The sequence below is a fragment of the Manis javanica genome, chromosome 2 (assembly GCF_040802235.1).
Source record: "Manis javanica isolate MJ-LG chromosome 2, MJ_LKY, whole genome shotgun sequence".
NCBI lineage: Eukaryota > Metazoa > Chordata > Mammalia > Pholidota > Manidae > Manis > Manis javanica.
The window spans coordinates 119,821,458-119,844,045 of record NC_133157.1 but is presented as its reverse complement, the minus strand read 5'-3'; the positions used below and the strand labels follow the sequence as shown (position 1 = coordinate 119,844,045).

The following is a 22,588-nucleotide window of genomic DNA, read 5'->3' as shown; positions in this document are numbered from 1 at the left end:
TACTAAATAATTGCCTGCTTCCTGAGTGAAGGGGAGAGAGTATTTCTAGCTAGTCACATTTCAGATTGCTGGGCCTACTGACAGGGTGGAGTAAATCTCTAAAACAAACAGGCTGGGGCTTGGTAAGCTGGCCACTGTTCCAGGCAGCTGCCACCCAGGTTCTGGTGCTCCTGGCAGACTTAGAGCTTTAGCTTAAGTGTAATGTTTGGTCTGCTTTTCAAGGTGTTGTATGAGTCCATAGCATCTTTTCTGTGCTGAAATATTTATAACTATTTATTTTGGGCCACTAATGTAAAAAATGCAAGGTTACTGTTAAAAGAAAAAAAAAGTGTTTATTCAGTCCATCCACTAGGATCATAAATAATGCAATATACTAATATAATAACAGATGTTCTCATGCATTTATCACATTTATAAATACACAAGAGAGCTGGCTTAGAAGGCTGTTGGGACAAATTTGGAAAAGTATATTTGGCAATACAGTGGAAGTTAACAGTGTTAAGACTATCAGACAGATTCTCTTTCCTATTATTTTTAAAAATCCATCCTCTTCTATCTGTGAATAAATTGTAATGTTCCCTTATAGTTTCTACTTTCTATAAACATGCTAGAGCTAAGTCAGTTGTCAAAGTATCCAGGTTGGTAATTTGTTCTAATGGAAACCAGATTGTAGAAGAGAAATAACAAAGATGAAGTCTTTTGCATTTCAGTGTGGAGGCTGAAGCCAGAAATGTTTAAACAATAAAATGTGCCTGAATGAAATAAAATCCCAAAGGAGAAATTTATAAATAACTTTGATACTCAATTTACAAATGCTATAGTACTATTATGTTTGTAATTTGATAACTGACCCATTGTCAGGCTGCAAAGTGATAAACTTTAAAGTTTAATTTTGCTAGTAAATTTCACATAAAATAGGGGACCTTTAACATAAAGCTTTAAACAATAATTTAAACATTTCTTAAATACTGAAAATGTGTTTTTAATTGTTATTTACAGTTAATCAACGATACCAGTGTATGGCATAATTTAGCCAATTGCCAGTCTTGCATCACTCTTTCAACATCTGCTACAATCTTCCTCATAATAAATACTTAAGCAAATCAGTTTAGTGAAGGAGAGCGATCTGTGGTCCAGAGTAATTCAATGTATGGCCATTTGGTTTGGAGACAGCGTTTAATGGGAGTGTCATCCGTCTGGAGCATGGGATCTTCAAAACCCATAACAACCGCGGTCCCCTCCACATACATGACCTGTTGGACAAAATAAAGCCACCAAGGTCCGTCAGTATTCCTGGCAAATTCTTATGAGGGATGGAAGTGTTTTCATAGGCTAGCAGATAAAGAAGGCATTGCATATTATTTCATATGGAACTTGGCTTATTTTGATGGAAATTATGAGCAAGATTTATGTTTACTGTTTAATCTGAAAATAAAATTGGAAACAAGATGGCCATGCAAATTGTAACTGCCAGGTGCCCACTCTTCAAGCAGACTGCTTCGGGTGTCATGCTGCTCACAAGATGGAATGCTGCAGCGGGAATACAGCTGTGCCCTCTGAGCAGGGCTTTCCTCTTCACTTTTAACTTAAGTGTTGAATTTCCAGTACTGGAAGCAAACTGATGTTTGTCAGTGAAATTTGCTACTGTATTAAATACTTCTGAGCAGCTATACTGAAACATGAGGACACTTTGTACTACATGAAAAATCATGGAGAAAAAAATTAAAAAGGATGTCAGGAAACAAAAATCAGAACCAACCAAGTACTTTTTATGCAGTGGCAATGGGCATATAAGATATATACTGGCAGAGAGAAGAAAGTTTTATTCTGATTTCTTTGATTTGCAATGAAATACCACACTAACAAAAACTGTAACTTAATAGAAGGGCTCACTCTTAAATCATTCAGTCATTAATTTTTTTTGTACCAAGAAGTTAATAAAAGTTTATACCGATTGGTGGTAGCCTGCTCCTCCTGCTTGGCCGGCATTCTCTCATCTGCTTCCTCAGATATTTTCACAGCATCTGACTGTGCAGCCTACCACATTAGCTCCTGAGAAACTCATAACATATACAAGCTTTCCTTTACAGTTTTTCTGTACATATCTGATCTCTTGTTAGCATGTCAGACACTTATTGTGGGCATGACTTGGAAACTTACTAGACACAAGTCATGTGACCAAGCAGACCAAGAACAGTGTTGGGAATCAGGAACTCCGGCCCAATCCCTGCTCTGCCAATGACTTGCTGTGCGGCCCTGTCTCATATGCCCCATCTGTAAAATGTGGATAATGTCTGACTGACCTACCTTGAAGGTCTAATTAGTGCCACCTAGTGCACTACTGATTAATTAGTGCAAACATAATATATGGGATGTGGTAGACAAAGCTAATTATCAAAAAGGGTGACTGGTAAGACCAAACATGTGATTCAAACGATATGGGCACAGGTAGTAAAGAATCACTGAGGAAGGCACAGTGGGAGACAGGCCGGTTCTGAGGTGGACCAGCTGTGTTCCAATCCTAGACCTGCCATTTCCTGGCTGTGTGACCCTGGCGAGGTGCTCACCTCTCTGTGCCTCAGTTTCCCCTCTGTAAAATGGGAATAAACAGACAGTATTTACTTTATAGGAGTGCTGTGAAACTTCAGATAAAACAAAGTACTTATTACAATTCTAGGTAAATGCTTAATAAGCACTAGTTATTATGTTTATTGACTTAAATCTGTTATAAAACACTTTTTTTCTCAATAAAAAAATCTAACTTGTTACCCTTTTTCCATAAAAGTCTATCACTGACTTTTACTAGTCTAAACTTGTCTTAGTAGTATCTTTACAACAAAGAGTAACAACATTATGTGGAGGTAGTTGTTTATGCCACAGTGAAACTATTGCTCCAAAATTCCAAGGGTTATCTCACTGATTAACACAGATTGGTGAAATCAAAATATGAACAATTCTAAAGTATGTTGTGATAGTAAAGAGACTATTAGAAAATCTTACACAGCAACTCTATAAAAATCAAACATTGTTATCTACTCAGAGAGATTGGTCTGCACCTGGGTTGATAAATATATGTAAATCATACTACCTTTTCATTATAATTTGACTGCTTCAATCCATTATAGTGGTAGACAGTAAAAGACTCTGGACCACTGGAGCCCTGTTATAAATAAAGTACTATTAAAAATTTTATCAGGCCATTTCTAGTTAGCAATTCAAAGTAAAAATGCAAGTTTCTGAAATCTACATCCTTTGGGAAATCATTGAAAACTTAGGTTTTCTGTAGTTAACTGCATGAACCTAAAAGCTGAAACAATTGCTTCTCGGGAATAGATGGGAAAGTGGGGAAGTGTTGATTTTTAAGTTTTCAACTATGTGCATGTATTAATTTTTTTAAGAGACAAGGTTCTAAAACACAAAAATATTTCCATTATAATTTACCATATTTCAGTCTTATCTACTAACTCCTCACCTTTCTGAATTCTCTGTTTTAGAGAAGTACATTACTCATTCTCCCATGAAAAGACTTTTTGTTCTTAGCTCTTTACACATTTGTGATTTTTAAGATCCTTTTTCCAGGATCTGGTTCAAATCTTAACTTCAGCTATGACATTTTCCTTGAATATGCTGGTTGTATTCTTTATTATTTTGGGACAATTGTTTCAATAATTAATTTGGGAATGAATCCTATATTATTTTGTGTCATCTCCTTAGCTGCTACTTTGAAATTCATGTCTTCTATTCCCAAGTAAAAATCAAAGTGCTCTCTATATCCCACTAAAAATGGTTTACAAAAAAACAGAAAAATCAGTAATTTATTTTATAATTTTCCAATCAAATTAGGTAATTTGGCTACTGATTTTCAAGCAGGGCTGTGTAACTGAACATAAGTTACATTCTCTAGTTCCAGTCACTAACTGACATATCAACAAAAGGCAGAGTAACACAGTGGTGAAGGGCTTAGTCTCCGGGGCTTGACTTCTAATCAGTCCCTTCCCAGCAAAAATGGTCAAAAGAATACCTACTTTATAGAGTGCCTGGACACAGCACATGCTTAATAAATGGTAGCTCTCCTGCTGTTCTTATTATAAACAAAGTGCCTTGAAAAGCTTATGAATATTCCTAACCCTTACCCCTCACAGCAAAGAAATGCTCTTCCATAGCCCCTACTTCAAGCATATGTAAAGATTACTGAAGTTAGATAAATATTTGCCTGGCTGTCCTTCTGTCCCCAGTTTTGCAACTTTACTTCATTTATTTCTGGCTGATTACTTATTTACTGAGTGTCACTGTACTAGTCTGTTAGGTATGATGCATTTTATGAATAAAGCCAAATAAGTGACTGAGTCATTTTGTGACTACAGAGAAAGAGGACAGTGGTGGTGCAGGCTATGATCAGATCTGTGACACACGTCTCAGCTCTTACAGGACAGCATAGGTAGGAACACGACCTGTCTTCCTCTAAAGCAGGAGGTCTCAAACTTTGCACCATTAGAACTAAGGTCCTGCAGGGCTTGTTCATCCAGATTGCTGGTCTCTACCTGCTAAGCCTCTGCTTCACTAGGGCTGGGGAGGGCACTGAGAATTTGCATTTCTAATAAGTTCTTGGAGACCACATTTTGAGAACCCAGTGCTCTAAAGGGGACCAAGAGCAGAGTCAGATGCAGTTTGTTTAGAGGAAAAACAAGAAATAGGGAAACAGTAAGGGATGAACTTGGAGAGAACAAACAGAAAAATCTGTCATCTGTAGAAGGGTACCAGAATGCTCTTTAATTACTTCAAGGTATACAAAAAAATTTTTCCTGAATAAGTTCTTAGGATAACTTACTATAATATGTATCTTCCACAAGAGTTGCTGTCTCAATTGTAAACATCCCCCAAACATTTGCTGGGATATCTAAAACAGTATTAGATTCCAAAAAAGAACTTTAAAGAAACCCTAGTAGTTGGATTATGAAAAAAGTTTTTCACAATCCAATGGTGTCTTTCTAAACCTATCAGAAAAAAATTTTTTCATGAAGCATTTACCAAATTTTAAAAAGCTTAAGAGCTGTATTGTGATATCCTTACTTATACTCAATTTTACCTCACTCACTCTCTTTATTCACAGTAACCATCACAGGTAGATACAGGTTTAGGAAACATGGGTTCCTTTTAATTACTAAGACTGAATATCAATAATATTGTCTACTTTGTTAAAGATGACTTAAATGTGAGACAGCCTGACATTTGCTATAATTTTGTTCTCTTTTATAATAGAGGTGGAATAGAAATTGGCATTTATATTGAAACAGTGTTAATTTAAACCATGCTGTTATCTGATGAAATAATCATGATATGCCTGGCTAAATAATTTGGTTTAGTGGTATAATCCTTCACTTAGACAGGAAACAGGGAGGGAAAGACAAGCCTGAGCTTTAGAGAATCGGCTCGCCAATGAGGTAGACATAACTCAGGAGTATGGACACTGGCACATATTCTTACTAACTGAACTACTATACAACCCACTGGAGGACATTTCCCAACACAAAACAGCCCAGTTCCACACAGGGGTTTTTCTTTTACTCAAGTAATATTTCTTGGAACTGAGATTCACTAGTAGGACTGCCCAGTATATAATATATATACAGGCTCCTTTATCTTCCTTCCTAGTATTTAGAAAGATCTAAAAAGTTAGACTCCATCTATTATAACAATAGTTACGTGAGAGAAGGAAGACAAGGGTGAGAGTAGATAAAGAGGAGCTCCTCTTTTTACTCCATATACTCCTGAATTTTATCCTTCCTATAGACAAACAGTATCATCATGTTTGTATTCTGGCATGTGAACTCCCTTCCACCACCCCTGTCCCTCAAAGCTGCATGTTACTGTACTAGACCAACTCACACCCTTCTATCCTAATTGTGTGGCCAAGTGTTTACATAATAATAGTGCTTTCTCAGTGTTATATCTGTGTTTTAGAGCATTTTAAGTAAGAAAAAATGCTGAAACAATCACAAGATGGTTATCCCAATAGAACAAAACAATAAATATATTTATTTAACTACGTTACCTGATCAGGAAAAAATTCTTGAAGAAATGGACCCAATAATATGATTCCTAATCCTTCTGGATCTAATTTATTCTTCATGAGATTTATACTATGAGGAGGGGGGAAAAAAAGAAAGAAAAACAGTGGATACCAAAGAAGAAAAAGCTTATTTTTCTTTTTCATGATTAAATTACTAGTACTTGAACACATTTGATTGCCAAAAATCCTAAGAGCTGTTCTTTTTGGACCCTTAATGACAAATACACAGGAATGACATGTAATTTGCCAAAACTCTGGTTATTTTTAAACCAGAGTAATCTGTTACTATTTAGAATTTAAATTATGATGATGACTTTGGAATATTGTTCCTTATTAGGTAAAGTAATTTAAAAACCTAGGCTTATAAACGCAAGCTTATGACCTCCCACAGGCAAATTCCCTTTGTTTCATAGGTATGCCTGCATTTAACAATCAAATAGGGCATTTAACTTAAAAAATGTTGATTTCAAGCCCAAGGAGAAAAAGAAATAGCATCAAAAGGCAATGGTACAGCAGATAATCAAAAACATTCCCTAACCAGCTTATTTTCAAGAACCAAATGAGGTGGAGACTTAAAATTCTTAAATGATTTAACGTGAAGGTTAAACAGGTAAGATAATTCTCAAAGGGCTAGGGTAGAGTGAATTTCAGTAAATGGTGTGCACTACATTGCTCCAAGAGCCACTGTTGGTAATTACCCTCTGCGCAGCCTTTAACATTAGGGTGGAGCTAAGGCTGGTGAAATGTATTGTTTGTGTGCCTAGAAAAAAGGCAGAGTTTTCAAAATGAAAATGGTCTTTTCAGAAAAATTGTCATTCACCATGTTATCTCCCAAATGATAAATGCCACATTAAATAAACCTTATTATACAACATGCAAATAATACTTTTTAGTGGGTATAAGAGAAGCCAAGAAACAAACAAACAAGATCATATTATATCTAACATATTTAATTTAGAAATTCTTAGCCTGGTCCTGTTAGTTTATGGGCTATTATAAATGTGACTAGGCCAAATACAGAGTGAATAATTCAGTCCAATCTAACTCAACTGTACTAACTTGATTATTTCAGGTACGTTTCATCAGAGTAGTCTGATGTACAGATGACGCACAGCCAGCTATGTAACAATCTGAGAAAAAAACAAACACCTAACTTTTCACTTTTCCTCCTTTCCTTCTTAAAAATTGTTAGTGACCAAAATTCTCTTTTGCAAATTACAGCTATGTAAAGATGGTTCCCATTGTAAATCAGTTTAGAACAAATACGGTAATTACAATTATACCACCGACTGGGCTAGGTCAGCTCTGTCTGAATTTCTCTCTAAGTTGGAAACAAGAATTATGCCTAGAGAGAATGGATAAATCATAGCTTTATACAATAACTGACATATATTAATTCAGTTATTCAGATATGAGTAGTTTGTAAATGTTAATATGTATTTCATACTTCCAAATAAAATACACCCAAACTACTTCAAAACAGAATAGGATCAAGTTCTATGAACTGCATGTACCCACCATATTTAAAGGAAAGGATTCAAGAAATGCAACATAACTGTTTTGCAAGCTAAAGCTTGGTCACTGTCACAGACTTTCAGAAGGGAAAAAATGGTGATCTTTAGTTTTCATATTTGATCAACAGATGTATATACATTTTTTAAGAGAGGTTTTCTCAGTATAATGAATAAAGACCCTAAACTTGTGGAAGAAGTTCTGGATGTGACAATGTATAAAACCTAACAGTGGGAATGAAGACAGGCAATAATGAAACCTCTACTCTGAAATACCCTGGGGCCATGAAGGGTTCAGATTTATTTAAGCATTCAGGATGTTTGATGTCTTTGATCAAATATCTTTATTTAGGACTGAAACTCAAGAGGCCTCCTGGCTGTTTAAGCAGGATGACCAGCAATACAGACATACAGAATGGTCACTACTTTCCCTGAAACTACTAAAGACACACACAGAATTCTTAAAAGTAAAAAAGATTTTGCAGTAAGAAAAAACAAAGTTTAAAGTATGTCAAGTCTCTGCTGTTAATGCTCATCAGCCTGATTTCTTCCTAAATCTTTGCTTTGCATAAATTATTATGTTTCATATATGCAAGTTTAAATTTTAAAAAAGGCAAAAATGTGTTGGTTTTTAATTTAATGGAATCTTTCTAAATATTTCCTATTGAGCTTACTATTCAGGATCTGAAACAAGGTCCAACGCTTTCATCACATCTTCTAGAAGTGAATCAGGTATAAATCCATTATCTGGGGGAAGAAAAATAACAGAAACAACTCTGAATAAGAACTTACTTAAAGAAAGGCTATTCTCACTGATCAGATTCCAGTGAAAAATTACATAGGTGGGGTACAAAAGGTTAAGGAAAAGCCTATTAAGTTGATTTTAGGCACAATGCCTATTATTATCAGATACTCCCTTATATTAACTAGGGCACATGAGTAAAGATTTATTTTCAAGGTTAGTTTCTAATTAAAAAAAAACACACATGACTATTACCTGAGAACTCCAAAGAAACTGTAAAGCCAAACTGCTTTGTAAAGAGGCTTATAGATTTAAATAAGTTTTTTCTACTTGAAGTTGTAACAATTATTCAGGAGTTAGTTAGGTATATTTTCTAATAAAATGTGAACCTTTAAACTTTTTGAAAGAATGTTAATGATGCACTTGTTTAGATATCTGATAATGTAAGAGCAAGAAAATATATCTCTGTAAGAGACTTGACTTAAATAAAAGCCAGAGATTTACCGGGAAAAAAATTCAAAATTGAGATGCAGAGTAGAATCAAATGTTGATAAAAGACTAGTTTATGGAAAGCATTCCTTTTTTTGGGCTTGATGAGGAAACAGCACTGGTAAGTGGTCCAGACTCTGATGATGCAATAAACATGACACACACACAAAGCTTGTAGGGCAGTTTGAAATCACAGTAGTTTTAAACAAGCACATAGTTTATTCCCTTAAATGTACAGTGCCTTAGCTCCTCTACTTACTCACTCATTCCTGAAGACTTTCTCAACTTTAAATCAGCTTCCAACACAATATCCTTTTCAGGGATTAGATAACTAAAAAAATAAAAATCTTATCATAGAGAACAACATGTCCAAAAGCCCTGCTTCTATAACTAAAACACAGAATAAAGGGTAATTGCTCTTTTAGGATGTGGCAATGTACTCTGTTTGTATCAGAAAAGAAACTAAGAAGTTATGATTTAAAAAAAAATCTTATTCTCATAAGCAGATGCTCACCCATTTGAAGGTAGGTTGGCCTTGACTAAAATGCGAAGAATCATTTAGGATAATTAAAAATGCAGTTTTTTAAAGTGGAGGTTTAATTTCAATTTGTCAAGTTACCAGTAATTTGAAGCACAGAGGTCCAAATGTAAAACAGGCTTTTTCTGGCCACTAGCAGACAAGAAAAATAATCTGAGTATGTTTCCATGCATCTGGGCTATCATCTATATTATACCCACTTGATAGAAGCAGTGTGGACTACTTTGGGAAAACTGAACAGTGCACACTTACCTTTTTTTTACCAGACCCAAAATTAGCTCCTATGCTAAGAAAGAGCTGATTGGCTGTATAAGGATGCAAATTACAACTAGGAAAACAGTGACCTTCTTAACTGAACGTGATTAACCTTGAGCTTGAAGTACCTTAAACATAGACATTTTGGAGTGTAACTAACTCTACCATGCCAGTAACTCTACATTTTTCCATATAGTTTAAAGCTAGAGATTATAACTTCCTCAATACCTCACTTTAAATATACTTAAGATTAAAAGAGGAGATTGAGAAATTGCTTACCTTTAAAAATATTTGACATTACTTTATTTAATCATACCTGTCAAGACAAATTCTTTAGAAAAATAACCACCAATAAGTCTAATAGCAGATGAAACTTAGATCATCTAGTATTTAGTCAACTGATTCCTTGGAGAACATGGAAGAGAGACAAAAAATGGTAAGACCAACAGCAAAAGAAATCTGAGAGATACCAATGTGTTGACTAGTCAAGCAGACCTAAGAAGCACTAAAAGAAAAAGTTGAACTTGAGTGTTTGGTAAATTAACCACCTAAATATAAATGGACTTCCATAGGCTTTAAAGCTCAGGAGACCATGGGGTGGGAAGGGCAGATGAGGGCATAGCAGTTGTGTGATAGCAGCTACTGGGTAAATAGTTCAATATGGGTTAATTGTTTTACAGCTTTGGTTAAGGAGGAATAAAGCTGTTTGCTGATTTAAAAAAGAAAACTAATTTTTATACAGATTGTGAAAAATGGCAAGCTTCTAGAGGTTGAGCGAAGGAATCAGAGTCACATTTTAAGGAGAAAGATAGACCAGTCATAATTTCCTTTCTGAAAGGTAAATGTACAATTTAGTGTCTTCAGAGATAATCGAATAAACACTATTTTTGGATTAAAAAAACAATATCGCAAACTTACTGAGTACTTGAATAATCACATAAAGTAGATATTGAATCCATTTAACAGATGAGAGGGCTGAGGTTAGGAACTTGCCCAACAAAACACAGTAATGAGTAACAGAGGTGGGACTTAAACCCAGGTTCTCTGATACCAATCGGACTGCTTTTAGTAGTTTAGAAAGCCATTTTCTGATGCCCTGCGGCACTCCAAAATTTCTCAGTGGTTCAGTATCTTTGACCACATTGAAATATTTACCTCCATCCCTAATCTTTTTATTAGTTAAAAAAATTCCCATAAAACATGTACCTGAATACAAAGCATTCATCCAAACATTTTCCTCTACAAGAGATGCAAAAACAAAAATCATGGCCTTTCTCTAAAGTCTGTCTTAACACTTTGTATAGGTCTGACACCTGACTGTCCAGGCTCTGAGCACACACTAGTGTTATTTTTATAATTTCTAAATTTGAAATTACTCATTAAACTCAACAAAGTAATTATAGATGATATGTCAAGGTCCTCCTGCTGACATTAAAATTTTGGTAGCATTACAAAGGAAAAATTAACAGTTAAAATTATAATTTTGACCATATTTTATATATATGCTTGACATCAAAGTAATTATTGAGCTACCTCAGATCTTATAAAATCTGAACTTAATTGCTTAGTGAGAATGAGAATCAAAATCAAATCCTTACTCCAATAAATTAAAAATAACAGGTTAAAAACACCTATTTATGACTTCAGCCTTTAAAAAAGATACTGTTAGTTGAGGTGGAGATTGCTTGATCTCCTGGAAGAACACCTAGAATCTGTCTCAGTTCTTAATGACCAGGCATGTAGTACTGAAGAAGTGACTTACTTCTTCGGTCACAAGGCTGATTTTCTCAGGAACTAAATGGTGATGGTAATCCCAGCCTATCTCTGAAAATTATGGCAAGGTTTTAATAAGACCAGGTAAAGTGCTTTAAACATTGTAACTTTCCATGCAGAGGCCAGGCATTATTATTTGTAGAAAGATCCCCACTTATAAATCAGGTTTATGTTCCAAAACATAGTAAGTCACCAGTTCAAAACACTGGAAGTTCAGTCTCATAGAGGCAATACTATACATGGTGATTAACCTGCAAGTGCATTTAATTCATACTATGCCTAAAGCAAGATGTTAGCAGGACTCAAAACCCGTTTACTGGTCAGGCAGGTGGGGGTGGGGGGTCGGGGGGCAGTGAGGCAGAGCGGAAGTACTCACAAACTGAAATCTTCTTCAGCTTCTGTCTAGGTCAGTTACTCTACAAATATTCTGAAGTGGGTGACAAAGGACAACTGTCCTCACACTAGCCTCCAGTAAGTGGAAACTGGAACTACCCAGAAGCTTGTATGAACTGTGAGTCTAGTAAATGTTCTGAGAAAGCCAACTGTTTAAATCTTGAAATCACAGCATGCTATGTTTTGGGGAGAAAAGTAGATTAGCTGATTGGTAGACTGCTGTATGAAAACACAGCAAACTTCTTTCATGTGCATGTCTCAGGACTCAATTCTTAAAAATGGCCACTGAGTATACATTGTATTTTAGTACTGGTAATATAAGAAATTCTAATTTTGTTTGCAATTTGGCAAAACAAAATGAACAGTACATGCCTGCTACCTCATTAATGATTTAAAAAAATTGCAAAAAGCAAATAGACAATACCACTGCTTATGACAGTAAGATACTAACCCTGTTTTTCTCATGGGTCTTTTACTCAAGCCTTCTACATGAGCCTTTTAAAGCCAGCCCAGGTCTCCTGTCTGTGAACACTCCTTCTTTCTCTGAGGGCATTTCTTTGTGCTTTTGTTTGCTAACATTTACTATCTCCTAAGACCTGATACTCTCCTACCATGTCCTCTTTCTTAAGAAACACATTTATTCTGTTTCAATGTCACTTCTAAAATTTTCACTACTGAAACAAATGAAGGAGTGTCTGTGAAAGCCCCAGGTCTGGTTTTGGAATGGTTTGTGGTGGCTGTGCTGGGGTGAGAAGGTGCTTGACATCTTGGACAAATCGCTTCTGATCAAATGAGGCAGCACTCTAAGGGCCTGACTGGAAACTCTGGGAAGAGGCCCAGTTTCTCCATCTGGCCATCCGAGAATGTTTTCCATTCTGAGAAGAATCCACTGCTTGTGCTGTAATTATGTCCTGAACCAGAGCAGGCACTTAACATGCATAAAGTGGTACTCCTCAGTGGAACAGGGGTAGAGAAAAGGGCGTTACAGACAGCAGGAAGAAACCATATGCCTTAATTAAATCCTTAGGAGGATATGCCACAGCAAACCGCTCAACTCATTCTTTGAAATGTAGTTCTTTAAAATATAAACCCAAGCCTCGACCACTAACTTCCTTGGTTATTCCAATAACCTCCTGCCTCTAATGTCACTTCTCTTTAGTAAATGCTACATAGTTATTTTTCTTGTGCCCTGTCTTTTGACTTAAGTCAAACCCGAAGCTAGCTATTCTTTGCATGTCAATTGCTGTCTCCTGTTCTCTGCTTTTGCCTTCCATTTGCCAACATGTTCTCTCTCCCCTCTGCTCTTCATGGTAAGCTCTTTGACTTTAAACTCACTTTAATCATATTTCCTTAACCTTACATTATTTATGTCACTTTATTTTCATACTAACTTATTTCTAAAAACTGTACTTTAAGTTTGATCTTGACCTCAAAATGTATTAAAAACATTTAGGAATAGAAATGGCTTGTTTCTTTCCTATCAAAGCATTTGATTCAAAGCAGTAAGAGAATCACTGTAAGTTTGTCACCCTGCATGACAAACTTTTCAGTTATACACAACAATGACTCAAGTTCAAATTGCTGACTTACTATAGGGCTAATTTCATTCATTGGTGGAAAAATGTAGAGGTAAACCCCTTTTCCCTAAGTCATAGTGAGTTGACCTATACAAGCACCAATTAACTTGACATATACAGAGAAAAGACTCCACAAAGTACCTACTTTTGTGTCATGCACTAGGCTCAGTGTTTTTCCACAGCATTATTCACAGGCTTAATAATGACTCTAAGAAGTAGGTATGGTTATTTTCATTTGATATAAGAAAAGAGATTTATAGACCTAAAAGCAACTAGCCTAAAATTAGACCGTTAGTAAGTGATGAGAGAAAAGATATATTCCAAAAATGTGTGTGTCTCAAATTTTCAGAGATGAAAAGAGCAGATCCCCAGGAGTAAAGAATTTTATGACAGAAGAAAATGTATTGAGAAAGGCAAATGAATCCCTTCAGGAGCTCACAGGAGCTCACTGATGTAACAAGGTAGCTTCCTACATGGTTAATTTACAATTGAATTTAAGGCATGACTTGATTTTAAAGTCAAAACTTGAAAAGTCAGTCATAGCTGTAATCTAAGTACACAAATGTAAAGGTGGTCGAACCAGCCTAGCTAACAAAGATACAGTGGACATTATAGTGACATATATGTAAACTTTCCAAACTGTATTAGTTTGGTAGAATAGCTATGCTCAGGCTCAAAAGAGAATTATAAAGATGATACATTCTTCTGCTTTTTTCTTGTAGAGCTAATCACACAGAAATATTCTGAGGGTGACATCAGCAAGATGCAGGGCTGGGAGGCTCCAGAGCACATCTCTCACACAAATAACTACAGACCAAACCAAACAAAGCAGCTACCGGACAGCTCTGATCTAAAAGCAGTAGCAGCAAAAACTCGGTGGCACTACAGTCAAGGACAGTCACATAGAAAAGTACAGTTAGCACATTACCTGTGTCAACCCACCTCCCAGTCACGAGCAGCGTGGGACCAGGAGGGGCCCCTCAGAGGAAGGTCACCACATGGGGAAAGGAGAATGTCAGCAAGCTGCCCACCATGGATACTGGTAGCTTTATCAGCAGCAGTCTTCAGTCTCACCAATGCTGGGCTCAGCTGACGGAGCCACCAGGGTCTCCCCATCTCTGCCCCTCCTCCCAGAGGCTAGTGCTGGGGCACCACAGCACTGCTCCAGACAGTGGTTTAGTCCTACCATTACCAAGGCAGTGGGTTGCCCTGCACCTTGCCTGTTGTGTCTCAGATTGCAGCTCTAAATAAGTCATTGCTGCGACTGGATGGCCAATGCCCTAATCCTCACCCCCAGGCTGGATGCTCATACATTCTGCCTCCTGCCATCTCAGGGCCTTTGTTGTTGCTGAAACACTGGCCAGAGTCACCACGGTGAGCCCCTGATCCTAGGACCTTGGCTCTGACACTGCTGTGATTGTAGTACACCAGGCAAGGAGCAGAGAAGGATCCCCCTGGCTGGAACTTCCTCCTAGGGGTAGAAGAGGAGAACAGGAAGAGCCTGACACTGCCATAGCAGGACTTCCTCGGGCTTGTCCACTGATGAGCCCTCAGGAATGGTCAATGTCACCCTACCCAATGAAGCAACACATGGACAATGCCATTCTGCCTTCTAAACAACCAAAGAGGCTGAGAAAGGTGACTGTAACCTCAACTGTGTAGACCTAAATGCAAACCCATCAGAAAAACACAAAAGAAACATGACCCCAAAGAAACAGATATCTGAATTATTTGAAAAAGAATTCAAAATAATTATTTTTAGGAAGCTCAGTGAGAATCATGGGAACACAAAGAACTTAGGAAAACAATATATGACCAAAATGAAAATTTCAATAAAAGAGACTGAAATCATTAAAAAGAACTAAACAGAAATTGTTAAGCTTGAAAATAAAGAAATTAGAATGAAAAGGGTGAAGAAAGCCTAAGTGATTGTGGACACCATCTGAGAAACAAGATCCACATCACAGAAGACGAAGAGGGGAAAATGAGACAGAAACTGTGTTTAAAGAAATTAATGGCTGAAAACTTTACAAATCTGGGGAGAAAGAGAGATGGCCATCCAGATAGACGAAGCTCAAGGTCCCCAAAGAGATCTTCCCCAGGATACACTATGATCAAGATCTCAAAAAGCAAAGACTCAGAATTCTGAAAGAAGTAACAGAAAAAAGATGCACCACAATGTAAATAAGTTAAAAAGTAAGTGAATCCCAACAAGACTATAGATATATTCTCAGAAGAAACCCTGCATGTCAGAAGAGACATTCAAAGTGCTTAAAATAAAAAACTGTCAGCAAACAACACTTTAGCCAGCAAAGCTGTCATTCAGAAATAAGTGAGAGATAAAGACTTCCCCAAATGAAAGCTGAAAGAATTTTCCACCAGGAGATCTGCCCTACAAGAAATACTAAAGGGAGTTCTTAAGCTGAAATGAAGGGATGTTAATTAGTAGCATGAAAACATGTGAAAGTATAAAGTTCTCTGGTAAAGATGAATATATAGTCCAATTCAAAACATATTACATGTCAAACAAACAACCTCACAAGGAACTAGAAAGAGAAAAAAACAAAAAAAACAAAGAGTGGAAATAAATAGAAGCTACAGAGATAAAAAGATCAATGAAACTAAGCTGATTTTTTGAAAAGATAATCAATAAACCTTTAGCTATACTGAACAAGAAAAAAAGAGGACTCAAAATCAGAAATGAAAAAGAAGACATTCTATTTGTATCACAGAAATATATGATATAGGAGACTACTGGGAACAATTATATATCAAATAATTGGTCAAGAAGTAGATAAATGCCAACAAACATATCAAGATTGAATCATGAAAAGAACACCTGAACAGACTGATTACTAGTAACAATTTTGATTCAGTAATCAAGACACTCCCCCAAAACAAAAGTTCAGGACCAGATGGCTTCATAGGTGAATTCTACCAAACATTTGAAGAAAATTAGTACCTATCTTTTCCACTGTTGGTGGGAATATAAATTGGTAGTCACTGTGGAAAACAGTAATGGAAGTTCCTCAAAAAATTAAAAATAGAAATGTATGATCCAATAATTCCATACTAGGTGTTTATCCAAAGAAAATGAAAATACTAACTCAAAGGTAGATGTACCCCATGTTCACTGCAGCATTATTTAGAAGAGCCAATATATTATAAACAACAGTATATAGGTTGCAAACAATCTAAGTGTCCATCAATATATAAAGAAAATGTGGAATACTATTCAGCCATAAAAAAGAAGAACTTGCCATTTGCCACAACATGGATGGACCTTGAGGGCATTAAGGTAAGTGAAATAAATCAGAGAAAAATAAATACCCTATGATCTCACTTAAATGTGGACTCTAAACATAACACCAAGTTTATGGATACAGAAAACAGACTGGTAGTTGCCAGAGGTGGAGGTGAGGTGAGCGGGAGGGTGGGGACAATGGGTAAAGGGTGTCAAAGGTACAAAAGGTACAAATGTCCAGATATAGTCATGGGAATATAATGTATAGCATTATGACTATAGTTAATAATACTACATATTAGAGAGTTATTAGGAGAATAGATCTTAAGAATTCTCATCACAAGAAAAAAAGAGGTAACTATGTATAGCAATGGGGATGTTAACTAGACTTTGGTGATCATTTACAATATATACCAATGTTTTATACCTGAAACTAATGTTATCAACCAAAAACCTACACAAAATAACCCTGTAATAGTGGTATGTAAATCATTTGAACTCTAGCATATAGGTTAAGAGAAAGAAGTGTTAAAAATAACTATAGCTACGATATTATGCTAATGGCTATACAATATAAATAACTGAATTGGAACATCAAAAAAATTATTGTGTGGGGCACATAATGGGTAGAACTTTCTTTTGTAATTGAAGTTATAAGCTTAAAATGGATGGTTATAAAAGATGAATTATGAAAGCATCACAGTAACCACAGAGCAAAAATCTACAATAGATACTACACAAATGTTATATAGGAAATAATCAATTATACTACTGTAAAGACACAGAGACAGCACGAGAATAAGAAAGGATCTATAGAACTACAAAACAATCAGAAAACAATTATTAAAATGGCTATAGTTATTACTTATGTATGATTAAATGTAAATACTTTAAATTTTCCTATTAAAAGACATAGCATGGCTGAACAGATAAAAACAAAACCCAACTATATACTGCATACACAATACTAAGCTTTAAGGACACTCAGAAGCTGACAGTGAAGGGATCAAAAACGATAGTCTATGCAAATGTAAACTAAAAGACAACAAGCTTAGCTATACTTAATTCAGACAAAATAGACTTTAAGTAAAACACTGTAAAAAAGGACAAAGAAGTCATTATAAAATGATAAAGGGATCAATTTATCAGGAGGATATAACTGTAAACATATGTGTACCATATATTGGAGCACTTTAATATATTAAATAATTATTAATAAATCTGAAGGGAGAAGTAAGACAGTAGTGAAATAATGGTAGAGCAATTCAAAACCCTACTTTGAACAATATATAAATCATCCAAGCAGAAAGCCATTAAGGAAATACTGTACTAAAATGACACTTGGACCAACTGGACCTTACAGACATATACAGAACATTTCACTCAACAGCAGCAGGATACACATTCTTCTCAAGTGCATGTGGAACATTATTGAGGACAGATAATGGGATATGTCACAAACATATCTTGGCAAATTTAAGAAGACTGAAATCATACCAAGTATCTTTTCCAGCCACAAAGACATAAAACTAGGTATCAATAACAGAAGGAAAGCTGAAGTTCATAAATCTATGGGGTTTAAACAATATGCTCCTCAGCAACCAATGGGTCAGGCAAGAAGTAAAAAGGGAAATCAAGAAGGATCTTGAAACAAATGAAACACACAATATATCAAAACCCAATGGGTTTGTGCAAAAGAGCAGTTTTAAGAGGTTAGTTTATAGTGATAAAGGTATCAAATAATCAACCTCACATTATCTCATGGAACCAGAGAAAGACAAACTAAGCCCAAAGTTAGCAGATGGAAATAACAAAGATCAGAACACAAATAAGTGAAATCGAGACAAGAAAAACAATAGACAAGATCAACGAAACTAAGAGCTGGTTTTCTGAAAAAAACAGACAAGCCTTTAGCTAGACTCCCCAAGGAAAAAAAAATCAACTCAGAAATGAAAGGGGAAATAATACAACTGATATGATAGAAACACAGGGAATCAGAAGACTCTTATAAACAATAATACACCAACAAACTAGAGAACCTAAAAGAAATTTATCAATTCCTACAAAATATACAACCTGTCAAAACTGAATTATGAAGACACAGAAAATGTGAACAGACCAATAATAAAAAGGAGTTTGATAAAGTAATGCAAAACCTTCCAATAAAGAAAATCCCAGGACTAGATGGCTTCACTGGTGAATCTATTAAACACTTAAAGAAGAATTAATGCCAATCCTCAAAGTCTTCCAAAGAGCTGAAGATAAAGGAACATTTCCAGGTTCCTTTCACAAGGCCAGCATTACCCTGATACTGAAGCCAAATCAGGAAACAACAGCTCAATAGCCCTGATGTATACAGATGCAAAAATTCTCAACAAAAAATTAGCATACTAAATTAAAGAAGTCATTAAAAACAGCATACACCACTACCAAGTGGGATTTATTCCTTGGATACAAGAATGGTTCAACATGTGCAAATCAGTAAATGTGATATACTCCAGTAATAAAATAAAAGAAAAAAATCATATGATCATCTGAATATGTAGAAAAAGCCTTTGACATAATTCAAAATCCTTTCATGATAAAAATGGTACACAAGTAATGTTCCTCAGTATAATAAAGGCCATATACAACAATGGTGAAAATTTAAAATTCTTTCCTCTAAAATCAGGGAAAAGATAAGGTTGATTGTTTTTGCCATTTCTAGTCAACATAGTATTAGAAGTCCTAGGCCTTCAATTAAATGAGAAAAGAAATAAAAGGCATTTATAGTGGAAAGGAAGAAGTAAAATTGTTTGCAGATCACATGCTCTTATATATTAAACCCTTAAGACTGAATTAAAAAGCTATTAGAACTAATAAATGATTTCAGTAAGTTTGCAGAATAAAAATTCAACATACTGATACCAGTTGCATTTCTACACACAGTGAACTATCTGAAAGTGAAATTATGAAAGCAATCCCATTTACAATAGCATCAAGTTTAACCAACGGGTGTAAGGCCTATACACTGAAAATTAAAAGACACTGATGAAAATTTAAGAAGACATAAATAAATGGTAAAATATTGTGTTCTTAGATTGGGAGAATATTGTGAACATGTCCATGGTATCTAAAGAGATCTACAGTTTCAATGCAACCCCTGTCAAAATTCCAATGGCATTTTCACAGATAGAAAAAACTATTTAAAATTTGTTTGGAACTACAAAAAACTCTGCATAGTCAAAACAATCCTAAGAAGAGCAGAGCTGGTGTCACCATAGTACTCAATTTCAATCTATGTGCAAAGTTATGATATGGCATAAAAACAGGCACACAGACCAGTGTGACAGAATCGAGAGCTCTGACTAGTTTTTGCCAAGGATGTGACAAACTCACAATGGGGAAAAATAGTTTCTTCAATAAACATTGTAGCAAGAACTGGATATCCACATGCAAAACAATGAAACTGGACCCTATCTTACAGCATTCATGAAAATTAACTTGAAATGGATCAAAGACTTAAATGTTAGATCTGAAACTGTAAAACTTCTATAAGAAAACAGGGAAAAGACCATTGTCATCAATCCTGGCAATGATTTCTTAGATAAGACACCAAAGGCATTGGCAACAAAAGCCACATTAAATTAAGGAGCTTTTGCAGAGCAACGGAAACAGTCAATAAATTGAAAAGGCAACCTAAAGAATGGGAGAAAGTTTCCACAAACGATGTATCTTGATAAGGGGTTAGTATATAAAACACATAAAGAACTCACAAACCTCAACAGCAAAAACACAAAAAATCCAATTAAAAAATGGGCAGTGGACTTGAATAGGCATTTTTCTAAAAAAGACATACACATGGTCAATGGGTATATGAAAAGATGTTCAATATCACCAATCATCAGGAAAATGGAATCAAAACCACAGTGAGGTATTACACCTATTAGGATGGCTTTTATCAAAAGGGATTAATGAGGAATATGTGGAGAAAAGGGAACATTTATATACTGTTGATGAAAATGTAAACTGGTACACCCACTGGAGAAAAATAATATGGGGGTTCCTCTACAAACAGAACCATCATACAATCCCAAGTCCCATTCCCAGGTATATATGTGAAGATACTGACATCAGCAGTTCAATGAGATATCTACACAACAATGGTCAATGCAGCATTATTCACAACAGCCAAGATATGGGGGCAACCTAAGTGTCCATCAGTAGATGAATGGATACAGAAGATGTGGTATATGTATACAGTGGAATATTACTCAGTCATAAAAAAGAACGAAAACCTTCCCATTTGTAACAACATGCATGGGCCTTGAGGGCACTACACTAAGCAAAGTTAAGTCAGACAGAGAAAGACAAATACCATATTATGCCACTTATATGTGGAATCTAAAAATCTGAATTTGAGAAAATAGAGAGTAGAATGGTGGTTACCAGGGGATGGGGGTAGGTTAATTGGGGAAATGCTGTTTTAGGGTACAAACCTGCAACTAGTAGATAAATAATTACTGAAGAGCAAATGGATGCCAGTGATTACAGTCAATAATACTATATTATAAATTTCAAAGTTGGTAGGAGCCTAGATCTTAATTATTCTCACCATGTACACACAAAAGATAATTGTGTGACATGATAGAACTGTTAGCTAAAACTACCATAATAATCATTTTGCAGTATTTAAATGTATGAAAGCAATGTGTTGTATACCCTAAGCTTACACAATGTTATATGTCAGCTTTATCTCAATTAAAAAATACTCTGGAAGATTTATTTAATATACATTCCAATACATAATGAAAGAAGAAAATTAACTTACTTTTAAAGAGCTTGTTCAGAAAGTGGTGTTTTTTCCTGTATAACACTGACTATCAGAGGCCAAGATTGAAAGAACTGTAAGTTTAGTATCCCAAGAATCATGAAACCTTACACCATGTGAGAACCTGACAATCATTTAAGTATCTTATTTTATTTCTTCCCATTTTCACTATTGCCCATTTCAATTTTTCAAGAAATGCAATCTATGTTTTACTCAATAATCCAATAACTCTTAATAAAACTCAGGTAGGTATCAATATATTTCATATTTATGAAGATATAAACCATAGAGTTAATAAAGCAATAAAATTTTTTACCTTCTGGATCATAGGTTTGAAAAACTCTCTTGGCTTGTTCTGAAGGTGCCTCTGGGGCAACTAAAGCCATATCCTGAAAAGATAGAAATCATGCTATCAACAAGCTATAGTATCATGACATTAAAAGCACCAAAACAATACTAGGGTGAAAAAATGATGGTACTGTAGTCAGAAACTGAGTCATATTCATTTCATAGGTATGTGACTAGGTAAGTCACAAACTCTCTGGGCCTTAAATTTTACATCTGAAAAATGGGAGTAATACTTCAATCACTGGGAATTATTTTAAGTGACACGTGAAGCTTTATATAAAAACACTTAAAAGTATAATATTATATAGGCAATCAACTATAAAAATGCAACCTGCAAAAATCAAAGACTTACACATTTGCTTCACATTATTGTCCAATTGAGAAGAAATGTAACTTAAAACAAACTAGTTTCCAAATATTTAAAATCAACTCCAGAGATACATGATAGCAATTACACAGGAATGCATTTGAAATTTATTCCTTTAGTAAGCATGTTCTATCAATACCTAGCCACAAATCAACAATCAAGTTTGGCATGTCCAAAAGTTTAATTTTTCTCAACTCAAAGGAAATATCTCAAAGGCAGAATTAGTTTCCCCATAAAATTCTTTATCATGACTCATCTCTTTACAGTTATCAATATTAAAATTAACCAAAAATAAGCAGTAAATTCAGTGCTATCTTGAATTCCTCAGAAACCTTCACTCCACATATTTAAACTGCTAAGAAATTCTACCACTTAACTGACAAGAATATAAGCTCCAATTGTCTCCCTGTACAGCTTCTCCTTATAGTTTGGGCTAAGCCTTTGTCTATACTTGTGTTTACTCAGACAAAC

The 22,588-nt window shown here is 35.3% G+C and overlaps 1 protein-coding gene across 2 annotated transcripts in view; it reads right to left on the bottom strand.

Annotated features, from left to right (window-relative positions):
• Window positions 1–312: 312 nt before the first annotated feature.
• MINDY3 (MINDY lysine 48 deubiquitinase 3) overlaps window positions 313–22,588 on the bottom strand; it is an 86,751-nt gene continuing 64,475 nt past the window's right edge. For both annotated transcript variants that reach the window (XM_073229244.1, XM_073229245.1), the window contains 5 exons: window positions 21,719–21,791; window positions 8,256–8,328; window positions 6,053–6,140; window positions 3,089–3,160; window positions 313–1,253 (listed from right to left, as the gene is read on the bottom strand). In XM_073229244.1, coding sequence (XP_073085345.1) covers window positions 1,104–1,253; window positions 3,089–3,160; window positions 6,053–6,140; window positions 8,256–8,328; window positions 21,719–21,791 — 456 coding nt within the window. In that variant the 3' untranslated portion in view covers window positions 313–1,103. The remainder of the gene's footprint in view (window positions 1,254–3,088; window positions 3,161–6,052; window positions 6,141–8,255; window positions 8,329–21,718; window positions 21,792–22,588) is intronic.